The 25,799-nt window shown below is 32.1% G+C and overlaps 1 protein-coding gene across 1 annotated transcript in view; it reads left to right on the top strand.

Moving 5' to 3' along the window:
- The window catches only part of RYR2 (ryanodine receptor 2), a 522,738-nt gene that overhangs the window by 454,244 nt on the left and 42,695 nt on the right, over nt 1–25,799 (top strand). The window contains exons 91-95 of the mRNA XM_051996568.1: nt 753–834; nt 2,582–3,879; nt 6,635–6,702; nt 12,573–12,720; nt 25,070–25,156. Of these exons, the coding sequence (XP_051852528.1) occupies nt 753–834; nt 2,582–3,879; nt 6,635–6,702; nt 12,573–12,720; nt 25,070–25,156 (1,683 nt within the window). The remainder of the gene's footprint in view (nt 1–752; nt 835–2,581; nt 3,880–6,634; nt 6,703–12,572; nt 12,721–25,069; nt 25,157–25,799) is intronic.

The raw sequence follows: 25,799 nt of genomic DNA, 5'->3' as shown, positions 1-25,799 counted from the left end.
AATAAAGATATTTGTACAAATTTCTATATGCAAATATAGTTTATATGATATCAGGGAAATGCTATAAAAATGGAAAATATGAAGGCAAGAAATTAGTAAATTATAATTTATTTTTATGTTACATCTTTCAAATCCTAAGTTACTTTGCAAAATGCAGTGATTTATGTAATTTTAAAGATTTGCTACATATCTGAGCATATGTCATTCATCATATCTCCTTCATTTATGAAATAATATAATTGCATTTACTTGGATTTATTAAGATTCTATAGCATATTAAGGCAGATAGACAAATCATAAAATGAATTTCAGTTGAGAAGATTTTTCAATAATGAAGTGCTTGTACATAATTATATGACAGTTGCCATTTTAAAATTTTAACAGTATTCTTAATTACTAAAATGATCTTGATGGTCTTTAAAAAATAATACTTATATAAATATATCATCATATAATCTGTAATTTATTAGTCATTTCCTTTCAGATTTTAATGTTTCCTCTTAAATAATGTTATCAAAATCCCCCTTCACGTAAATGAAGGGAATTCTAGTTCTCTCTATAATTAATTTAGTGTGCATACCTAGTATATTTTCCCTCAATTTTCCTTAACAGTATGTCTTATATTAGCATATTAAAGGGATGTTAGATGTTGAACTAATGCAATAGTTCAGATACTCTGACAAAGAGTGTGTTAATGTTGTGTGAATTGTTTTATCATATAATTTTTAAAGTATAATGTTAAATTTTTGCAGGATTCCAGCCAAATTGAGTTGTTGAAAGAATTAATGGATCTTCAGAAGGACATGGTGGTCATGTTGCTGTCCATGTTGGAAGGTAGCTTTGATTAATCAGAAATGCAAGTACTATAGCATAGTCTTATATTTTCTGATTTGGTGATCATAAAATTCAAAATGCTACTTTTTGGAGATTTAGCATGCTATTGAACAGTGGTTCTCAAACTTTTTTGCCCTCAAAACATTTTGCCCTTTATATACTACATAAAAATTAATGAGGACTTTTCCTCAAGAGCTTTTGTTTATAAGGATTTTGCTTATTATTATTATTTGCTGAAATAGAAATAAAATATCAGTATTATTCTGAACTCATGAACCCCCTAAGAGGATTAATAGGCATCCCAGCAGTCCTTGAACTACGCTTTAAAAACCACTATTCTAGAAAATTGTAAACATCACCTGAAAATTAATTCTTATTCTGTGTTCCTTTCTAACCACTTAATTACCTTTTCTTCTAATTTACTTTAAAATTCTATCACTTTTACTGCATATTTCAAAAAAAAAAAAAGATATTTTTGCTTACTTCATGGGGGATTCTCATGAGGATTGAGCTTTTCAACATGTGCAAATAAATACATTTTACATTAATCAATTGATAGTGATTAAAAATACTTATAAAATCAAAGGGCAAATAGAACATTGGCTTTTTAAAGACTATCATATTATAAAGTATTTTTAAGCCTATTGGTTTTTAGACCATAATTCATTCACACTTTATGCTATGAACAAAGAAATTTTCATTTTAATGTACTTTTTAAGAGATGTCATCTCAACTTGCCAGCTGTTTTCAGATATGCTGGGGTTAAAACTTTGTTTAGATCGATAAAGTTAGAATTCTAGTTTCAGAAGTGACAAAAGTAATTTTAATCACTTTGTGAATATTGAAGTTTATTGGTACTGGAATAGGTAATTCTGGGCACTTAAGGCACACCGTATGCTATTTTCAATGTTTCTTTTTTCCCCCTCTTCCTCTTCCTTTTATCTCTATCCCTTTCTTTTGCCACAATTTTTACTTTTTATCCTTATCTATGTTTTGGATACCAGTATCACTCACATGTATTGCCTAATCATTATTTAGTTGATTAAAGAAATTTCTGGTTTAATGTGTGAGAGTGTTAACTATTTTGCATTTGATGCATTTGTTGAGTAAAGATAGTTTCTGAATGTCTTCTTGCCATGAGTTTACAGCTCCTGGTACAAATTTAAAGTTCAGTCCAAGTAAATAACTTGAGATCTTCTCGTTTATAAAAATGTCTTCCATGCATCTATTACCTAGGTTCATATATTACTAATTGTATAACATTTTCAATGCAACTACTAAGCATATTTGGTAATTCCAGAAGCTGCCATAATATCTAATTTCTGTCAGCATAGAATTGTTTTATTATGCCTCATTGACAGACATGCTTGTGGATTAATGCACTGGAAATATCCTTAGAGTCATCTTTTATATTAGTGGTAGAATAGTGACCAGGGATTACTTCATTTTCTATTCTTTATATGGACAGAATATTGATTGATAGATATATAGATGGACAAAATTTTGATTTCATTCATATTATACCCAAAATATTATTGGAAAAGCATGTCCTAATAGCATTGTAGCTTTCAAACCATGTTGAATCTTATTGTTTAACATGAAAGTGTTTTATGTTAGACAAAAAAATAAGCAGATATTCTATGTCTATATATTGGCAAATATATTTCACTCAATATTTTTAGTAATTAGCTTTTCATCTTTGCTAAAGTATATTAATTTTGAACAAATATAATTCTTTTACCACCAGGTAATGTTGTTAATGGAACCATTGGAAAACAGATGGTAGATATGCTGGTAGAATCTTCCAACAATGTAGAGATGATTCTAAAGTTTTTTGACATGTTTTTAAAACTAAAGGATTTAACTTCTTCAGATACATTCAAAGAATATGACCCTGATGGCAAGGGCATTATTTCCAAGAGGGACTTTCATAAGGCAATGGAAAGTCACAAGCACTATACTCAATCGGAAACTGAATTTCTTCTATCTTGTGCGGAAACAGATGAAAATGAAACCTTAGACTATGAGGAATTTGTGAAACGTTTCCATGAACCTGCCAAGGACATTGGCTTCAATGTTGCTGTCCTCCTGACCAATCTTTCTGAACACATGCCCAATGATACCCGGCTGCAGACTTTCCTTGAATTAGCAGAGAGTGTATTGAATTATTTTCAGCCTTTTCTCGGCCGCATTGAGATTATGGGTAGTGCAAAACGCATTGAAAGAGTTTATTTTGAAATCAGTGAGTCCAGCAGAACCCAGTGGGAGAAGCCACAAGTCAAAGAATCTAAAAGGCAGTTTATTTTTGATGTTGTTAATGAAGGAGGGGAGAAAGAGAAGATGGAACTTTTTGTTAATTTTTGTGAGGATACCATTTTTGAAATGCAGCTAGCTGCACAGATCTCAGAATCAGATTTAAATGAACGATCAGTGAACAAAGAAGAAACTGAAAAAGAGAATCCTGAAGAACAGGAACCTCGAATGGGCTTTTTTTCCATTATGACTGTTAAATCAGCTCTCCTTGCTCTTAGATACAACATCTTAACCCTGATGAAAATGCTTACTTTAAAGAGCCTTAAAAAACAGATGAAAAAAGTAAAGAAAATGACCATGAAGGACCTGGTCATGGCCCTCTTTTCATCCTATTGGAGTATTTTGGTGGGCCTCCTACATTTCATATCCAGTGTTTTTAGAGGCTTTTTTCGTATCATGTGCAGCTTGCTGCTGGGAGGTAGCCTGGTAGAAGGTGCTAAAAAGATCAAAGTTGCAGAACTTTTGGCCAATATGCCAGACCCTACCCAGGATGAAGTGCGAGGTGAAGGAGAAGAGGGGGAAAGGAAGGCTATAGAAATGGCCCTACCCACTGAAGATCTAACTGACCTAAAAGAATTAACAGAAGAAAGTGACTTACTATCAGATATTTTTGGCTTAGACCTAAAGAGAGAAGGAGGACAATATAAGCTAATTCCTCACAATCCTAATGCTGGCCTGAGTGATTTAATGAGTAACCCAATCCCTGTCCCTGAAGTTCAAGAAAAATGCCAGGTAATCTGTTTAATTCATAGCCTCTCTGATCTTTTGGGGAAGGGAGCAATATAGAAGATTTAGCTTGATATTATTACTCTTATAAATGTGTACCAATGTTGTTTTGGGAGGAGGAGAAGAGTAGTTATTTTTAATTGCCAGATTACCAAAGGATTAGTGACATTTTTAGTGAAGAGATAATCAGACTTTTTTTTTTTACTTTTTTTTTTAAATTATAACTTTTTATTGATAGAACCCATGCCTGGGTAATTTTTTTTATAACATTATCCCTTGCACTCACTTCTGTTCCTATTTTTCCCTCCTTCCCTGTATCCCCTCCCCCAGATGGCAAGCAGTCCTTTATATGTTGACTATGTCACCGTATATCCTAGATACAATATATGTGTACAAAACTGAACAGTTCTCTTGTTGCACAGGAAGAATTGGATTCAGAAGATAAAAAAATAACCTGGGAAGAAAAATAAAAATGCAAACAGTTTACATTCATTTCCCAGTGTTCTTTCTTTGGGTGTAGCTGCTTCTGTTCATCCTTTATCAATTGAAACTGAGTTAGATCTTCTCTTTGTGGAAGAAATCCACTTCCATCAGAATACATTGTCATACGGTATCGTTGTTGAGGTATATAATGATCTCCTGGTTCAACTCATTTCACTTAGCATCCCTTCATGTAAGTCTTGCCAATACTCTCTGTATTCATCCTGCTAGTCATTTCTTACAGAACAATAATATTCCATAACATTTGCATACCACAGTTTACCCAACCATTCTCCAATTGATGGGCATCCATTCATTTTCCAGCTTCTAGCCACTACAAACAGGGCTGCCACAAACATTTTGGCATATACAGATCCCTTTCCCTTCTTTAGTATCTCTTTGGGATATAAGTCCAGTAGTAACACTGCTGGATCAAAGGGTATGCACAGTTTGATAACTTTTTGAGCTCCAAATTGCTCTCCAGAATGGCTGGATGTATTCACAGTTCCACCAACAATGTGATAATCAGACTCTTCATAATGGTTTATTTTTTCTTAATAGTGAGAATAAAACTAATATCCTGGAAGTTTTACCCTATCAGTCAGATAAATAATCATTAAACATTTATTTATTCCATACTGCACTAAGTGCTAAAAAAGGCATTATGTATCTTCATACAAAAAAAAGCCAAACCTTTTCTAGATTGCCTTCATTTTTTTCTCTTTGTGCTTTTGGTGATTTCATCTCTTGTGTTCCGTAATCAAGCAACTTTATTCAGTTGATCCTAAATTTTATATACCCAGCTCCAGTATTTCCTCTGAACATTTGTACCTGTATTCTCTGCTGTCTGCTAACCTCACAGCATGTTAAAACTGAACTCATTATCTTTTCCTGAAAATCTGTTCCATCTCTTAAGTTATTTTTTCTGTTCATGTCACTGCCATTCTCCCTGTAAGTAGCAAAACCCTATTAGAACTGTATTCAAAACTTTTCTTTCTTCCTTACCCTGTACATTCAAGCATTTGTCAGGCCTATAAATTCTTTATCTACAATATCTCCTTCTCTTGTCCCTTCCTTTCTATATTACCACCACATTAGTTTAGATCCTCATTACCTCTTACCTGGACAATTGGAATAACATTATGTCTTCCCTTTTTAACCATTCATCCATCTTAGAACCATCAAATTAATCTTCTTAATAGATTTAGGTACAGTATTACCTCACTAAAAAAATTTTTTTTTGGCTCCCTCTTCCCTTTAGGACAAAACATGCTCTAATTTGAGATTTAAAATCTAGCCAGGATGTTTTTGACATCTTCAGCTTTATTTTGTTTTACTTCCCTTCACACATTTTACCTTTAAGTAAAATCAGACTACTACATCTTTCCCAATCTCATTTTCCCAATGCTACCTTTTTATACTTGTGCAGGCCATTCACCATTCCATTAATAAACATGGTATTCCAAAAGTCTCAGTACCACTCTAAACTATTGAAGCTTCTTTCTCATTTCTAACTAATCACATCTTTTTCTTCCTTCAAGGTTGAATTCAGATTCTCCCTTTTTTAAAAGGCATACCTGATTTTGCCAGATGAACATAATCTTTTTTCTCAAATTTTCCTACAGCATTTTCTTTAGATAGCTCCTTTGGTCCTACCACACTCTTAATTCATCTTATATACACACATGTGTTAATCTTACTCCTTCCCCAAGCTATAAACTTCCATATTAGAGCAGATTCTGCAGAGTCTGTTTATATCTCCTTTGCCTAGGACAGACCTTTGCACACATGCATTTAATACGTAATAGGAAGTTAATGTATAGTTACATATGTTATTAAGTGTTAAGCTGCTTAGTATCTATCAGTTCAACAGTTATTAATAAAAAGGAGAAATAAATTGTTGTGGATAGATTAGTTCTTAGGTTTAAATACCATGAAGTACACTAAGTCAGAGTATGCTTTTGAGCATGGATAAAATTTGTCTGTAAGAAAGAAATAATAAGGGAGAAGAGTTTATTCCTGGGTGGGAGGTGAATAATATGGGCTAAGTCACAGAGAAGAAAATAAGCATGATATGTTTTGCAATACAGTCAAGGGAACACCATGACTAAAAGAGAGTGTATACCTTAAATAGGATGAAAAGCAGACAGAAAAGATTAGATTTAATCTGGGGAATCATTATTGATAATATTTGGCATATGAGTGCATGTCTCTTTAACCTCATCTCTAGGTTATTTGCAATATTTCTTAGATTTTATTTCTTCCCACTAATCCTTTCAAGGAACAGAAAGTGAAAGAAGATGAAAAGGAAGAGAAAGAAGAAATGAAATCTGAACCTGAAAAAGCAGAGTAGGTATAACGGTACATGCTACCTTTTCTTTGGCTTCAAAAAAAATTTTTAAAGTCTTCCCCCTGCCTGAACACTCTCAATGCATCTTGCAAAGGTCCTTTCAACTCTAAATCTTAAGTTCTCAGAAAACATCAGCCTTATATGAACTTTGTAACAATACATTTATTTCTAATAATATACATGGTCTTAAGCCAGATAACTGATATAAAGCTATCTTACTTCTGACTCTTTGTCCTCTTTCTCAGACTATATTATTTTTAGTTTATAAGTATAGGAGTTTTGGGCTTGATGTTATTCATACATATTTTCCTGCCTCTTCACAAGAACCAAAAATTTCACTTATTCCTTATTTTCTGCCCTATGCAATCATAGCTTGAGAGAAAAAAATGTCTTCAATATGATAACTATTTTAGTTTGTGCTATTTAGATTACTATATTTTGATCCAAGATCTATCTTGTTTAAACAAGTGAGCAGAAAAAATTTGTTTAGTTAAACTCAATAGACTCTCATATTAGTGTTTTTTGAACATTTCAACTAACTCTGTCAATCATTATAGTCATATAATAAGACAATGAAAACTCGTCACTTAAGTTTTTTTAATCATCAATTTTCTGCTAATCATAGCATTCTATAAATTTCTATATCTTCTTGAGATATTCTATATCTTTTCACCTTCATTTTAATTTTTACTGAGTTTTATTGATTTTCTGCCCTAGCTTCAGCTTCCTATCCCATATCATATATCCTAAACTATTCATGTATGAGGAGATAAGGATTGAACAATTTAATTTAAGCATATGTTTTGGAGTAGACATATCAACACTAGATATTCTAAAATATGAGAAAAATATCAATTTAGGAAAAGTCTAAATTTTATCACTAACATATAAATATATCATTTGAGATTATGATTCGGTGCTATCATTTTTTAGGTATCTAATCACAATGTTTTGTTGCATTATATACTAGAAAATGACAACATTGAGGTTATATATACCTGTAAAAAATTCCTATTCATGTTTTAATGTTCTTTTTTGAAAAGTAGCAAGAGCAACAGCCAAAAAAAAAAAAAAAAAAAAACCCTCTCAAAATAACCCAATTTCATTTTTCTTTGCAACAAATTGGTATCCTAAGCCTTTATAATATCAATTAGACTTGATATTTAGTGACAACAAATTTTTTAAAAAGAAGCTGTTGTGCTTTCATTGGCTCTTCCTCATGTCTGGAATGGTCTCTCGCCTCATCTCCACCTCCTGGCTTCTCTGGCTAACTTCAGAGTCCAGATAAAAATCTCATCATTTACAGGAAACCTTTTCTGATACCCTATAATTCTACTTTCTTCCTTCTGTTGATTATTTCTAATGTAATCTGCATATAATTTGTTTGTACAGAGTTTTTTGCATGTCTTCTTCCACATTCAACTGTGAGCATAAAAGGCAAGGACTGTCTTACCTTTCTTTGTATTTCTTGTGCTTACTGCAGTGTCTAGCACATAGTAGGCATTTCATGAATGTTCATTAAATTTTTGACCAATAGAATGTAAATCTAAAAAGTCTCTTTAGGCTTATAAAAATTTGGGGAGGGGAAAGGTTTGTTTTTTTTCTTATTTTTTTAAAAATCAAACTTAGACTTCAATGAATTATTTACCTCAGATTGAGACCTTCAGACCTAGTCATTTAGGGTGAAATTGAAACTAGAAAAGCCTAATCTTTAACAAGTAGCATAGGATCATAAACTTATAGTTGAAAAAGAACCTTATAAGCCTTCTACTCCAATTCTCTTATATATATAAGGAAAATGAAGATTAGGGAAATTGTGACTTACCCAAAAGTCACAGAGATAGTAAGTAGAAGATAAAGGAGTTCTGATTCCAGTTCTGAGACCCCAGCTAGAGCAATACATCCTCTGTTCATATAAGAATATCAAACTTAATATTTTATCTTCATCTTGATCCCTTTCCTTAAGCTCTCAAACATCACTGTTATCATGAATTAAAACTTCAAACCTTTGTACAGTATTCCCTTCCTATCATATACTCACTAGAATGAATATTGTTTTTCTAAGGTTTAATTTTAAGAGAAAATATTAATACTTAAATGTGAACATAGAGTTATAATCCATCAAAAAGTACATATAATGGCTCCCAATTTTACTTATTATATCTGAATATTAACAGAGCCTCAGCATTGCTTTGATTCTATAGATCACTAGACTTTCCATGACTTTCCCTGTCAGTGTACTAAAGTGAGGATAGTATTGCTCTGAATGTCATTGAGATTTCTTTTCACATTTATTCCTAAATTTAAATAACACATTTTTGAATTCATAGTTTGATAGTTTGGTTATGTGCTATGATAGCATAGAGATGCTAATTTAAATTCAATATTTTTAAAGTTAAAATTTTTTTCACATTATACTTAAATTCATACACTTCAGTACCTAAGAATTTGACTTAAATACTTGTGAAAGCCTAGTCTACCATGATTGTTATTATTGGAGACCAAAGAAGATAAAGGAAGAGAAGAATCAAGAAGGAGAAAAAGAAGCATGATTCCACAAAATATTACAATAAAATTTAAAAGATAGCATTTAAATAGACTACAGCCTAGTTTGTCACTGCTCTAAATGACCAACAGTTGCTTTTTCAATATAGAGGAAATTGAAAATCATATATTTGCAAAAATCTACATAGTTTTTAAATGTAAATTGTTTTAGAGATGAAGAAGTTCAATTAAACAGAGGCATTTCTGAATTCTCATTTAAGTTTCAGATGAGAGCATTTCTATGTAGCAATTATTTTGAAAGCTTTCCCACAAAGTTAATGACCCATATTATTCTAGCACAATTTCAATATTCAGGAGAAAGATCTTGTTTTATTTACATGAGGATCTGAAAATTTTCTATTGTTTTAAAGACCTATATTCTAAGTAATGAAATAGCTTTTTAATTAAAAGGAACAAAATATTAATAACAGACATCACTGCAGTGTCTTGAGGATTGTGGATTGCTGGTATAAGTATTATGTAAAGATGCTAAATTTTCAAGGCAGAAAATTGTTATTAGTGGTTCTTTTCATTTTTATAGTTTGAGAGATTATCCAAGAAAAAAATTTTAAACTTATACTGGCACAATTCAAAATTCATCCATAGTACTGCTTGACATAAGAATTACATTTTCAAATATCAATCCATATTTATTTAACATTAAAATAGCACATTTTTCAATTTCATAATTATAGTTTAAGCATTTTAGCTCATAACATTGAAATTCTTTCTAAAACACATGTATAGTTTTATATTCTTATTCCAAATGTATCTTTTTTAAACATTTGAAACATTAAAATACATTATAGTGTGTGTGTGTGTGTGTGTGTGTGTGTGTGTGTGTGTGTAGGCACAAGACAAAATAAATTTTTGTCCAATAATAAAATATACCTAGATTACATTAATAAGGGTTAACTCAAAAGAAAGTATACAACTCATTCTGCAAAAATGGGGACAAGCTGAAGGGATTTATTTATTTCTGATAATAAAATATAGCAAAAATAATCAGAAATTATTGCTTTTCATTTTATAATAGAAAATACTCCATAGTTCTAATCTGAACAAAAATGTTTCCTCATCCTACGGAAATCCAATAGAGACATTAATATTTTTCTATGAAATAGAAGAAAAGTAGAATAATTTCTGTATTCGATAATTTTTGCCTCTATAATAGTGTCAGGAAAAAATGTTAGAAGACTAAGTACAGATTTTCATCTTATTTTTCTTTCTCTTTTAATATATTTGTTTTATTTTTTCTCCTCACTTATTTATTTGATATTTTTCCCCAGTTACATTCAAAACACATTTTTTTTTTAACATTTGTTTTTTAAAATTTTTGAGTTCTAGGTTCTTTTCCTAATCCTTACCCACAATTAAGGAACCACATGTGAAGTTATACAAAACATTTCCATAAAAGTCAAGTTGGAAAGAAAACAAATTGTCCATCCTGATTATCTTAATTTTCTTTATCCAACTTAATGATACCTGATAAATGTTTATCCATAATGAAATATATATGTATATACACATGCATGCATATGATATGTATTTCAAATATTGTATTCTTTTGTAAGCTTTACTCCACCTATTTGATTTGGCTGGAGTTATTTTCTTTTCATAAAACAAGTATTATTTTATGCATTAATTTTTGCTTCCTCTCTCTTTTTTTTCTCCTTAAGCCAAATATCCTAGAGTAAGGGGTATATATTATTCTCTGAATCCTTCTCAAAATACTTGGAAAACATAATGTGTTGTCTTATAGAAAAACTTTTACTCATTTAAAAATTAACTACATATGAATTAATTGATAATTACATACCATTTAACACAAGAAAACATAAATAGCTCAGAGGCAGCTAGGTGGTACATTGAATGGAGCACTAGACCTGAAGTCAAGAAGACCTGAAACCTCAGGTTTCTATAGTTATGAAATGAAGAAAATAGTAACACATCTCCCAGAGTTGTTGTGAAAATGAAATGATGTAATATTTATAAAATACTTATTACAGTGATTGACACATAGTTGGTTGTTATACAAATTCCAGTTATTGTTATTATTATTAACTATTAAATAGCTATTGTTATAGGAATGGCTTTTTATCTAATCAAGAAGAATAAAACAAAGATTTCTGCCTAAAGGGGTCTCCTTTTTATTTCATTTTGTATAGACATAGATAAAGAAACAAATCCCTTCCCTCAATCTTACAGTCACTAAAAAAAAAAAAAAAAAGAAATCTAGAGTCAAATCTAAGCTTGCTTTTTTTGAGAATTAAGACTTTGGAATATGTAGCCTGTTCTTTTCACAACATACAGAAGGAAGACACTGAGATACTGTTAGCATACTAGTCATATCCCTATAAGGTGCAATTCCTACCTCTAATCTTATCTACTAGTCTGCCATTGGTTTCAGGCATCAAAGACAATGAAGTTGTCTGCTGGCTGCCCTTGCACTTTACCTTTTAGGTAAAGGAGACAAACATAGGAGTAAGCATAACTGCCATTTATACTGAAATAGAGGCGTTTTGGGAAAATTATTCATGTTGACAAAGGGAAAATGCAGGGTTTTCTCTCTGCCACCACATTTTATTATATTCATCTTAGCTTGGAAACCTGGAAACCTACTCATTTTCCAATCACAAACAAAACTTCAGCAGGTCAAGAAGCAATAAAATGTTGCTAATAGACATGACTTTCCACCTATGTCTTTCTATAGTCTCTTACTTATTAAATCAACATATCTGTCCCTTAGCCCTGCTGGGATTGTGGCTGGAGGGAGGACACATTATATCTAAGGAAAATCAAATAGGCATGTCATATGTAGTGCTAAAAATTCAAAACAACCCAACATCTTCCTGACTTCCTAGACCCTAATTCCTTTCCTTGCTTACCACACTTTTGTATGTATAGTTTGTCCTATTAGAATGTAAGCTCCTTGGAGTCAAAGGCAGTCTCATTTTTGTATTTCTAGCTTAGTGTCATTAATTAAAAATTACTATTCCAAGGGTCCACTAGATGATGCTATGGATAGCATTGGCCCTGGAATCAGGAGAACCTGAATTCAAATCCAGCCTTAGACACTTAATATTTACCAGCTCTGTGACTCTAAGCAAGTCACTTAACCCCAGCTGCCTAAACAAAAAATGAAACAACAAAAAAAGAATAAATTAAAAATTGCTATTCCAATAAAATAAGTTATATTGATGCTACTGTTAATTTGTATTCTGCTTGTGCCCCTTTTGTTAAGTAGAAAATTTCCTTCAGAAACTATTTTTCTTGTCAGTTAACTTCACCTGAGAATTTTATTTATTATTCATTTTTTTTACAGGGGAGAAGATGGAGAAAAGGAAGAAAAATCCAAAGAAGATAAAGGCAAACAGAAGTTAAGGCAGCTTCATACACATAGATATGGAGAACCAGAAGTCCCCGAGTCAGCATTTTGGAAAAAAATAATAGCCTATCAACAGAAACTCTTAGTAAGTCTTTTTTACTTTAAAATTAATTGTAAAGTCATGATAGTTCAAGTTGAATAAAAATAATTAAGATTTGCATTCATTCAAAGAATATTATCATGTTCTTTAACAGTTTTCTTAAATCATATCTTCACTAATACAAGGTTTGAAGTATTTTTCTTCCCAAACACCAAAAATTAGTGATTTTTGTCATAAAAGTCTTCAGTATGAGCTCTTATGAGTCTTTTAGCCACTAATTTTCCTATAAATAAATTTTAAAAATTACCAATATCTTGTCCTCCCTTCCACTGGTAAGAATTGATATCTTGGACAGGGCAATTTATATATACAGACCCAGTATTAGACAACTTCTAGAATTCCTTCCAGTTGTCAATCTCATGAAATGAAAGTTGTGAAAAGATAGTTTTTCTTTAATTGAATGGCAGTGTATGAGTTTGACAGAATTATTTTTGAGATCAACAAAATATTCTCAATTTGTTTAGATCTTTTCATTTCTCAGAATTGTAATCTAAAAGTATAGAGATTCCTCTCCCAGAGAATCTGAGACTGAAAGGAATCTCAGAGAATATCTAGTCAAATTCTTACTGTCCAGCAATACATGGTCATTTAGCTTCTGCATGAAGACCTTCACCATAAGGAAAGTAACTACCACCTATATAGCATAATTCACTTTAGATCAGCTCTAATTTTTAACAAGTCTTACTGACATCAAACCTAAATCTTCCTCTCTGAAACTTCTATCCATTGTTCATACTTCTAAACTTTCTAACCAAGCAAGTCTCATAAAGCCTTTTTAACAGTATTTTTTTCCTCTCTCTTAAATATCAAGAACATTTTTAACATTCACTTTAAAAAATATTTTCTTTTTCCCAGTTACATGTAAAAAAAATTTTTTTAAACTTGGAGTTCCAGATTCTCTCTTCCTCCTCTCCACCCTCCAAGAAAGCACATTTGAAGTTATATAGAATATTTTTATAAAAATCATAAAGTGAAAAAAACCATATTTCTCCAAGCCTCCCCCCCAATAAAACCGTCAAGAAAAATAAAATTTAAAAAGTATATTTCAATCTGTATTCAGGCACAATCAGTTCTTTTTCTGGGTATGGATGATATTTTTTCATCATAAATCCTTCAGAATAGTCTTGGATCATCGAATTGTTGAGAATAGTAGTCATTCACAGCTTTTACCATGTACATAGTACATTTCATTTTGCTTGAGCTTGTGGAGGACTTTCCAGATTTTTCTAAGAGCATCCTGCTGATCATTTCTCATAGAATAATAACATTTCATAATAGCCACAAGCAACACTTTATTCAGCCATTCCCCAGTTGATAGGCATCCCTTCAATTTCCAGTTCTTTGCTGTGAGAAAAAAACTGTTACAATTTTTTTTTTTTTTTTGCTAAAAGACATAAATATTTTTGTAATATAAGTCCTGTTCCTTTGTAAAAAAATCTTTTTTGGGTTACATGCATAGCAAAAATATGTCTTGTCAGATTAAAGGGTATGCATGATTTCTAGTACTTTGGGTATAGATCATCTTTTAATCATTTATTAATTGGGGAATAGTTCTTTCTTTTTTTTATAAATTGACCTAGTTTCCTATACTTTGAGAAATGAGGCCTTTATCAGAGAAACTTGGCTTCAAAAGTCTTTTCACAATTACTATTGATAAATGTCATTTCCCCCTATTTATTATTCTCATTTTCTCTCTCTCGCGCGCGTTCTCTTTCTCTCTCGTTCTACTTTCACTCTGCTTTCCTCAAAAGTATTTTGTTTTTTATTATCTCCTCTCAATATGCTTCTCCTATCACCCTCCCCCTTTCTCATATCTTCTTCGCCTGCTTATCTGCAGGGTAAGATAGATCTCTATATCCATATTGATGGTGTATGTTATTTCCTCTTTGAGCTAATTCTGATGAGTGGCACACTGATTTTCCCTTTCCACTCCTTTCTTCTCATTGTAAAAGCTTTTTCTTGTCTCTTTTTTGGCAAGTCTAAATGGTTTATTTACACCATTCCACCTCTCCCTCTCCCTTTCTCTCATTACATTTTCTTTCACCCCTTAATTTTATGTTTTTAGATATTATCCCTTCATTATTAATCCACACATATTCCCTCTATTCATAGGTACTCTTTCCAACTGTCATAATAATAATCCCATGTAGGAATATAAGCTAATTACTATATTAAATCCCTTATAATTTCTCTTTCTTGAGTACCTCCTATGCATCTTCTGAATCCTACATTTGGAAATCAAATTTTCTATTCAGCTTTGATCTTTTCATTAAATGCTTGAAAATCCTCTTTTCCCTTGAAGGATTATACTCAATTTTACTATATATGTGATTCTTGGTTGTGATCCTAACTCCATTGCTCTCAAGAATATCATATTCCAAAACCTCCAGTCCTTTAATGTAGAAGCTGCTAAATCTTGTGTTATCCTGATTGTGGCTCCCCTATAATTGAATTGTTTCTTTCTGGATGCTTATAATATTTTCTTCTTGACCTGGGAGTTCTGAAAGTTGGTTATAATATTCCTGGGAGTTTTCATCTTAGGATTTTTTTAGAGGTTATTAGTAGATTTCTATATATATATATATATATGTATATATATATATATATAATATTTTTCACTATATATATTCTAATTGTAACTTTTTATTGACAGAACATATGCCTGTGTGATTTTTTACAACATTATCCCTTGCACTCACTTCTGTTCCAATTTTTCCCCTCCCTCCCTCCACCCCCTCCCCTAAATGGCAAGCAGTCTTATACATGTTAAATATGTTATAGTATATCCTAGATACAATATATGCGTGCAGAACCGAACAGTTCTCTTGTTGCACAGGGAGAATTGGATTCAGAAGGTAGAAATAACATGGGAAGAAAAACAAAAATGCAAACAGCTTACACTCATTTCCCAGTGTTCTTTCTCTGGGTGTGGCTGCTTCTGTCTATCATTGATCAACTGGAACTGAATTAGATCTTCTCTTTGTTGAAAAAATCCACTTCCATCAGAATACATCCTCATACAGTATTGTTGTTGAGGTATATAATGATTTCCTGGTTCTGCTCACTTCATTCAGCATCAGTTCATGTAAGTCTCTCCAAGTCTCTCTGTATTCATCCTGCTTGTCATTTCTTACAGAACAATAATATTCCATAATATTCATATACCACAATTTACCCAACCATTCTCCAGTTGATGGGCATCCATTCATTTTCCAGTTTCTAGCCACTACAAACAGGGCTGCCACAAACATTTTGGCACATAAAGGTCCCTTTCCATTTTTTAGTATTTCTTTGGGATATAAGCCCAGTAGTAGCACTGCTGAATCAAAGGGTATACACAGTTTGATAACTTTTTGGGCATAATTCCAGATTGTTCTCCACCTTGATAATTTCTTAAAAGATAATGTCTAGATTCCTTTTTTGTTCATCGTTTTTAAGTGGACCAATAATTTTGAAATTATATCTCCTGAATCTGTTTTCCAGGTCAGTTGTCTTTCCAGTGATTTATTTCTCATTGTTTTCTATTTTTTTCATTCTTTCATTTTGTTTTATTGTTTTCTGATTTCTCATAAACCATTAGCTTTTATTTAATTTTAATTTTTAAAGAATTATTTTCCTCAGTGAAATTTGTACCTCCTTTTTCATTTAACTATTTTTGCATTTTAAGGCATTCTCCTCATTAGCTTTTTGTATTTCCTTTTGCATCACTGTCATTTCTTTCCCAATTTTTCTCTACCTCTCTTCCTTGATTTTCAAAATCCCTTTTGAGCTCTTCTATGATCTGACACAATTTTTATTTTTCTTGGATACTTTGGATGTAGAAGCTTTGACTTTGTTGTCTTCTTCCGAGTGTGTTCTTTGATCTTCCTTATTACCATAGTAACTTTCTATGGTTAGAATCTTTTTTGTTGAGTGCTCATTTTCCTAGGCTATTACTTGGCTTTTAACTCTTTGTTAAAGTAGGGCTCTGTTTCTAGGAGGGGAGGGATGCACTATCCCAAGATTCAAGGGTTTTGTGCAGTTATTTTCAGACATCTTTCTAGGAACCTCTACTGTGAACCAGCTCTGCAATCCAGATCTAAATATGGGTAAAGCAGCAGAATCTTGCCCAGGTCTAGTCAAAGAAACTCCTGTCATCTCTTTCCAACCAGCTGTTTGGTCCTTTTACCTATGGAATGAGATCTCTGGAAGCCAATGCATCAGTGGTTCCCAAAGCTCACTGCTAATTTGCTGGGTCTTCTCTTACACCCTAGTGTGACAAACCTTTCCTGACAATATTCCAACTCATCCTTCCTGTCTGTGGGCTGAGAGGTCTAGAAACAGTGCTGCTGCCATGGATTCAGAGGCCCTAAGGCCCACTCTTGTTTTGGTATAGCTGGGTCTCTGTTGGTGCAGTTTGTGATTGTGCTCCAGTCCCACTGTGGTACAACAAACCTTTCCTACTGAATTTTTGTGTTGTCTTCATCTGGAAAATGTTCCACTCCAATTTTTTTGTGGGTTCTGATGCTCCAATATTTGTTTAACATCATTATTTAAAGGGATTTAAAGAGATTTGGGAGAGATCTTGGATGAGTCCCTGTCTTTATTGCAGTATCTTGGCTCCACCCCTTAGCATTCATTTTTGCAAGATTTTGAGTTCCACATTTTTCTCATTCTCTTTCATCCTTCCCCCTCTCCTGAAGATGGTAGGCAATTTGATATAGCTTATATGTGTGCTATCATTAAAACACATTTTATTGTTAATCACAGTTGTGAAAGAAAAAATACATCAAAAGAAAAAAACTAAGAAAGGATAAAGTAAAAATAATATTCTTTAATATGCATTCAAAATCCATCAGTTCTTTATCTGGATATAAATAGCATTTTCTTTTGAGCATTTTCTACTTTTCTTGAGTCATTGTGTTACTGAGAAGAGCTGAGTCATTCATACTTGATCACACAGTACTGCTGATATTGTGTACAGTGTTTACTTGGTTCTGCTTGTTTTACTTTACATAAATTCATACAGATCTTTCCAAGTTTTTCTAAAATCTTCATGTTAATCATTTCTTATTACATAATAGTATTCCATTACATCCATATATCACAGCTTGTGTAACCATTTCCCAATTGATGAGCTTCCTCTCAATTTTCAATATTTTGCCACAACAAAAAGGGCTGCTATAAATATTTTTGTAGGTCCTTTTACCTATTTTCTATCTTTTTGAGATACAGCCCTAGTATGGTAATGTTGGATCAAAGGATATAAGCAATTTGGTTGTCAGATGAGCAAAGTACCAAATTGCTTTCCAGAATGGTTGGATCACTTCATAACTCCATCAGGAGTTCAATAGTACTAGGAAGGTGGGTATTTCAGAGTTGTTTTAATTTTCATTTCTCTAATCAAAAGTGATTTAGAGTACTTCTAGTATCCCTAAGATTAGCTTTGATTTATTTTTCTTTTTTTTATTACAGCTTTTTATTTTCAAAACATATGCATGGATAATTTTTCAACATTGAGCCTTGCAAAACCTTGTGTTCCAATTTCCCTCCCTTTCCCTTCACCCCCTTCCCAAGATGGCAAGTAATCTGTTATATGTTAAACATGTTAACATATATGTTAACTCCAATATATGCATACATATTTATAAAATTATATTGCTGAATTTCAAGAAAAATCAGATCAAAAAGAAAAAAATAAGAAAGTAAATGCAAGCAAACAACAATAGAAAGAGTGAAAATGCTAGGTTGTGATCCATATTCAGTTCCCACAGTCTTGATGGCTTTGTTTCTCACAATGAATTCATCACATTGGAATTGGCCTGAATCATCTCATTGTTGAAGAGAGCCACGTCCATCAGAATTAATCATTGTATAATCTTGTTGTTGCCATATACAGTGATCTCCCGGTTCTGCTCATTTCACTTAGCATCAGTTCATATAAGTCTCTCCAGACCTCTCTTTAAATCATCATACTGATTGTTTCTTATAGAACAATAATCCATAACATTCATATAGTATAACTTATTCAGCTGTTCTCCCAACTGATAAGCATTCATTCAGTTTCCAGTTTCTTGCCACTACAGTTTCTTGCACATGTGTGTCCCTTTCTCTTTGGGATATATAGCTTTGATTTCTTCATCTGAAAACTACCTGTTAATATCCTCTGACCAATCTAGTCATAATGTTTAACCGTTGTGATATATTGCTGTAATCACCTTGCTAATTTTTTTTTTTCAAAATTTCATGAGGGAAATTTGTCTCTGATTTCTTTCTTGTTTTATCTCTTCCCGGTTTATATAACATCATCATATTTATATCATAACATAACTTGGTACAATTCCTTCTTTGCCTAATTTTTCAAATAATTTGTATAATATTGAGATTAATTATTATTTCAGTATTTAGTAGAATTCACTCATGAATCTGCCCAGGGGATTTTTTCCTAGGGAGTTAACTAATGACTTGTTCAATTTACTTTTTTAATATGAGGTTATTTAAATGTTTTAATTCCTCTTCTGTAAATGTAAATTACATTTATATTTATATTTGTATAAATATTCATTGACTTCACTCAAATTGTCAGATTTACTGATATATAGTCATGATGCCTTTTTTACGATGCCAGTCTTCAGAAAATGGGCAGCAGCTAGAATAGAAAGAGCCACTAGCTCTTGCAGCAAAGGACACAAGTCTAAAATCAATTTCTGCCTCTTACTATGTTTGTGACTTTGGACAATAAGTAACTTAATGCCCATGCCTCAGTTTCTACACAGTAAAGTAAGGGTGTGGGATTAGGTAGTCTCTTAAATCCCTTCCAGATTTCCCTCCTCTTTCTGTAGATTTGCAGATTGTCATTATGTCCTCATTGAATCTTCTATTTTCCAAGTATCTCTATGCCTTTGATCAATCCTTATATGACATGTTCTACAATTTTCTCTCATCATCTTGGCTGGTTTCTTGTGCACCTAAAATGTGCAAACTGAACTTTGACTCAGGGTATTCTAGATGTGATCCTATCAGGGTAAAAAGTGCAGACCTTTCGTTGCTAGAATTCCTGAACACTTTATTGTATTGTAACATTAGTTTTTTTGGCATCCATGTTTCTATGAACTGATTCTGAGCTTACAGCCAGTACACTAAAGCCTCCAAGTATTTTTATAGGAAATGATAATCCTTTCATATGTCTAAAATCAATTAAAAATCTTGTAAGGCAGTTCCTAAAAAACCATTGAAAACTTTAGGGAATGAGATGGAGGATAAAATACTATCTAATCATCAGGTTAAGAAATTTAGAATGTTGTTAATCAAAGATTCTGGAAAAATGTTTTAAAAATAGTGTTTGAGGAATGGAGTGAAGTTGGCAGAAAAGAGGCAGGTACTTACCTGAACCTTTTCAATTTCTTTTAAATAATGGCTTAAAACAAATTATAAAGTGTTAGAACCCACAAAAGGATGGAATGAAACAATTTTCTGCCTAACACAACTTATAAGGTAAGCAGCAAAGGTCTTTTGTACTAGTATGTAGGCCCCAGAAAAGTAGAAGTAGGCCTTGCAGGTGACTGAATCTGTGGCTACAGTAATTGTTTTTGCATCTCTCAGCCCACAGACAGTGGTCAAAAGGAGATTCCAGGGATCCCTTTGCAGGCACTGGGGGCAGGACTGTCTTGTTTTGACCATACTTGAATGTGAATCATAGTTCTGGATCTCCTTTCCAGGGCAAGCACAACAGAATTTAGGGCTGTGGGAAAAAGGAGACCCTGGTTACAGAGTGGACAAGTGACTTATAGTCACTTCCAGATCTATGTACAGTATTAAATATACCTCTCCCTAGATCATACCCCCCTGAAAGAACCAAAAACTTACAGGTCCCCCAAATTACCTCTGCAAACAGCTGCACACACACACACACTCACACGTACATACAAGCACATACATACACACACACACACAAAACTCAAAAGCCTGGAGCTTGGGATAGATGGTACCCCTTCCACTGAGGAAGCAGAGCCCCACTGTCGCAGAGAATTAGAATTCAAGACATAGTCTGGAAAAAAAGCAAAGAGTAAAAGAAGAAGATAGAAAGTTACTATGGTGACAGAGGAGATCAGAACATACAATCAGAAGACAATAAAGTCAAAACAAAGTCTCAAAGAAAAATAGGAATTGGCCCATGCCATGAAAGAGCTCAAAAAAGATTTTAAAAATCACAAAAGAGAGGCAGAGGAAAAATTGGGAAGAGAAATGATTCATTCAAGAAAATCAAGAAAAAAGAGGCAGCAGCTTATTAAAGGAAGCATAAAAAAATGCTAAAGAATTAAATACCTTAAAAAACAAAAGAGGCCAAATAGTAAAAGAGGCACAAAAATGCAATGAAAAAAATGTTTTGAACAGCAGAATTGGCCAAATGGAAAAAGGAGTACAAAAATCCACTAAAGAAAATAACTCTCCAAGTAGTATAATTGGTGAAATGGGAAAAAAAAAAAAAAAAAAAAAAAGGTACAAAAGCTCCATGAAGAAAATAATTCCTTGAAAATTAGAACAAAACAAGTGAAAGTTAATGACTTCATGAGTCATCAAGAAACAGTGAAAGAAAATCACATGAAAGAAAAAAAAAAGAAATAATGCAAAATGTCTTCATGGACAAATCACTCACCTGGAAAATAGATAAGAGATAATTTTAAAATTATTGGTCTATTTGAAATACGTGATCAAAAAAAAAAAAAAAAGAACTTCAATTTCATCTTTCAAGAAATTATCAAGGAAAAGTGCCCTGATATTCTAGAATCATAGGATGAAATAGAAATTGAAAGATTTCATCCATCACTCCCTAAAAAAGAATCCAAAATGAAAATTCTTATGAATATTATAGCCAAATTCTAGTGCTCCCAGGTCAAGGAGAAAATATTTTCTGCATGCATCCAAAAAGAAACAATTCAAATATGGAAACCACAGACAGGAAAACAAAAAGTTTAGCAGTTCCTACATTTAAGGATTTACATTTCTATATTAAAGCTTGGATCATGATATTCTGGAGGTCAAAAAAAGCTATAATTACAACCAAGAATCATTCACCCAGCAAAACTGAGTATAATCATTCAAGGAAAAATTCAGTGAATTAAAAAAAAATTAGTGAAATAGAGGATATTCAGTCATTCCTAATGAAAAGAACAAAATTGAAAAGAAAATTTGACTTCCAAATACAATTCTAAAAAGAAGCGTGAAAAAGTAGTTTCTGTGACAAAGACCCCATTTCTCAAATATATAGACAACTGAGACAAATTTAATAGAAATAAGAATTATTCCTTTGTTGATAAATGATCAAAAGATATGAACAGAACAGTTTTCAGACAAGGTAATCAAGCTGCCATAGGCATCTGAAAAATGTTACATCACCATTGAGTAGATAAATGCAAATTAAAATAACTCTGGGCTATCATCACATACTTGATTGGCTAATTAGTCAGTGGCGGAGGGGATGTGGAAAATTAAAACACTAATGCACTGTTCATGAAATTGAATACTGATTCAATATTCTGTAGAACAATTTGGAATTATATCCAAGAGTATGTCCTTTGAACAAGGTATACAAATACTAAGTTTTTATCCCAAAGAGACAAAAAGGATAAGGATGTAATATGCACAAAAATATTTATACTATTCTTTTATTGGTAGCAAAACATTGAAAGTTGAAGGGAATGATTGAACAAGCTATTATATATTATTGTAATGGATATTATTGTGCATATAGTAATTATAAGCAATACATTCTCAGAAAAACCTGGAAAGACTTACATGAACTGATGCAAAGTGAAATGAGCAGGACCAAGAGAATATTGTACACAATAACAACCACATTGTTTGATGATCTACTCTGAATAATTTAACTATTTTCAGCAATAAAATGATCCAAGAAAATTCTGAAGAACTTAAGATGAAAGGTACAGTACATCTCCAGAGAAAAAATTGATGGAATCCAAATGCAGATCTAAGATATTTTTTTCTTTATTTTTCTTCTTTTTTTGTTGTTGTTGTTTGTGTTTGATTTGTCTGTGCCATGACTTACATAGAAATGTGCTTTGCATGTGAAACTTGTGCTAAATTGCTTGTCTTCTCAAAGAGGGGGCGAGAAGAAGGAAGGAAAGAATATGGAACTCAAAATTTGACCCCAAAAATGTTAAAATTGTTTTTACATGTAATTGGAAAAAAAAAAAAAAGCTTAAATTAAAAAATATTAAACTGTATACTTGAGAGTACTATTTCTGTTTTGTTGATCTTGAAAATTAAAAAAAATACAGAAATACTAGTTTTCAAGTACAATAAAACCTCACATGTGATATTTTAGAGGAATATATTGTTCTGGATTGTTTCTATCTAGAACGGTGGAGATGTAACATTAACTTTTTAGTTTTAACATTTTATGGAAATCTTTAAAAGTGTTTTTTGAATTTCCTTGTCTTCTTAAAAAGACCTAACTGAATTTAAGTTGATGTTTTCTTATTTCTTTTTTTAAGTTGATGTTTTGTTGATGGTTTAGAGTCTCATTAAAAATTCTCAGAATATGCTGTGCTATAATTATGGGTATAGCTATACCTTGTGTGAAGCATAAAACTAACGACTACTAAAAAAATCTTTTAAACTTTGTTGTCTTGTAAAATCTGTAATGCTAGTTTGTTCTCTAGTCGTTTCCTACTTTATTAGGTATGTGCAACAATTTAACCTCCTCAGTGATAGGCCATGCCTGCCTTTCTTCAAAAGTAAAAGAATTGAAGGTAGAGGCCGCCTTCTTACAAGTAATTTCCTCATTTCTCATTATCTCATCCTCACTTTTTCTCAATGTCCTTTAATATTCAAAAAACTATTTGAGATTTCTTTATTGTACAGTGATGTTTTTTCTTTGTATATATTACAAAGAAGTAATAGCAGTAAAGATTATACTTTTACAGATATTTTTATAATATGAGTTCATTAGTCTTATTTGTGGATTTGGGGGCAGCATCTGTTATCTTTATAGCTATAGTAGCCAGAACACTGAAGAAAATTTTTTTCAAGGATCATAGCATCAGACTTAAAACTAGAGGGAACCTCAGAATCAAATCTGAACCAGAATCTTTATTTTATAGATGGAAAGAACAAGGCCCAAAGGTTTAAGGGACATTCCTACAGACATACAGGGATAGCCAAGTGGCACAATGGATGGACTGTTAGGCCTGCAATCAGGAAGAATCATCTTTGGAATTCAAATCTGATCTCAGATACTCTCTATGTGACCCTGAAAAAATCACTCAACTTTGTTTGCCACAATTTCATCATCTATTGAATGAATTGAAGAAGGAAATGACAAACCATTCCAGTATCTTTGCCCAGAAAACACCCAGTGGAGTCATGAAAAATCAGACACAAATGAACAACTACAGTCATACAAAATAGTGATATTCCAAGGATTTAGACACAATCTTTTGACTCAAAGTTCATTACTCTTTCCACTGTCCCATATTGCCTAACCCTGCTTCTTCAAGATTTGGTACCTTTGTGTATCACCAGAAATAACAATCCTGTGGTTAATAATAGGCTCTTCTCCAAGCTCAATTATGCTTATTAGGGTTACTGAATTGAAGATGTTTTCTTATACTTCTATGCACACACTGCAGACTTATTTATAAATGATGTATTCATCTAAAACAATGTTTATTTTAGGAGTACTAAAATGGAATTTGTTTGTCAGACCATAGAGCTCCTGTGTCTTTGGTCTCTGATTTTCTTTCTAAAGTCAGATTTGCTACTACTTGCCATTTCTGTCACTGCTTCTGATGGCCAACATATGTCATTTCAGATTTCTGCCCTAATATACCATTTATCCCCTTAAATTCAGCTGGACTCCATGATCCAGGTGTGTTCCAAAGAAATAGTGTTTTTCAGTGTACAGTCACTTCTTCCCAATTTCTTTGCTTTTGTCCAGAAAGATCCAATTTTTACAGTAATTGCTAAATAATCAAAATACCGAGCTGAACAATTATGATGTATTAGGTATGATCTCCAGATCTAGGGACCTATCCTGATTACACTGGATTTTTGGTGGGGTTTTTTAAATTATTGAGTAGAAGAATAAAACAAAGAAGGAAAAAAAAAACATACTCTTGGTTGTTCTTTAATACTTGTAATTTGAAATCATACTGTAATCTGGGAAATTGAGATGGCTACTGAATTGAGATGGTTGTTTCAGTTGAGAAATACTTATTTGGAGAAATTTTTAATGCTAAAAAGGTCTTAGAAGAGAAAGTATTTCATGGAGTGTGTCCCAGATCCCACCTTCTAATGATGTTTTAACATGATAATTTTTTTAAATCATCTTTAGAACTACTTTGCTCGCAATTTTTACAACATGAGGATGTTAGCCCTATTTGTTGCTTTTGCGATCAACTTTATCCTGCTCTTTTATAAGGTATGCACATCTTTTCATTACTTTAAATATTGCATGTTGAATTGTGGAAACTAAATTAGAGTTTTAAAGTTTCACAAATGTATAAGCTAAGTACATTTATTATAGCACTTCAAAAGTATGATTTCATGAAAGAAGGAAACATGTAGATACCCAATTATATTCTCGATGTTCTTGGGAAGACTAATGTTGATTCTGTTTATCTTAATTAAATTGAAGCCATTAGCAGAGAAACCTTTCTTAAACATGGATTTTCTCATTACTAGTGCCAAGCTAGTCTATCTGATTAGAATTAGGCTGTTAGAATTGCTAAAAATGACTCAGCAATATTTCACTACTATTTCATGTTTAATTTTATGGAAAATTTTGGTTTGCTTTTCTTCTTGTATAATCTATGAGTCCCAGCTTATTTTTGTTAAAACAGAAAAATCTGTAAAAAAGTTCAAATGCCCATGATAGTATTTTTTTAAACAAAACAACAATTTAGATTGTAATATATATATGTTTTTACTTTTAGTCTCTTCGTTATTTAAAAAAAAAATCTATGTTCAACTGTTAACCTATAAAAGGAAAAACATGGCTGTAGTATTATATTGTGTTTAAAAATGAAACTTATGCTTTTTAATTTCAAGAAGCTGATTGGGAT

This window comes from Antechinus flavipes, chromosome 4 (genome assembly GCF_016432865.1).
Source record: "Antechinus flavipes isolate AdamAnt ecotype Samford, QLD, Australia chromosome 4, AdamAnt_v2, whole genome shotgun sequence".
Classification (NCBI taxonomy): domain Eukaryota; kingdom Metazoa; phylum Chordata; class Mammalia; order Dasyuromorphia; family Dasyuridae; genus Antechinus; species Antechinus flavipes.
The sequence above is the reverse complement of the archived record's forward strand: the minus strand, read 5'-3'. Positions and strand labels throughout refer to the sequence as shown.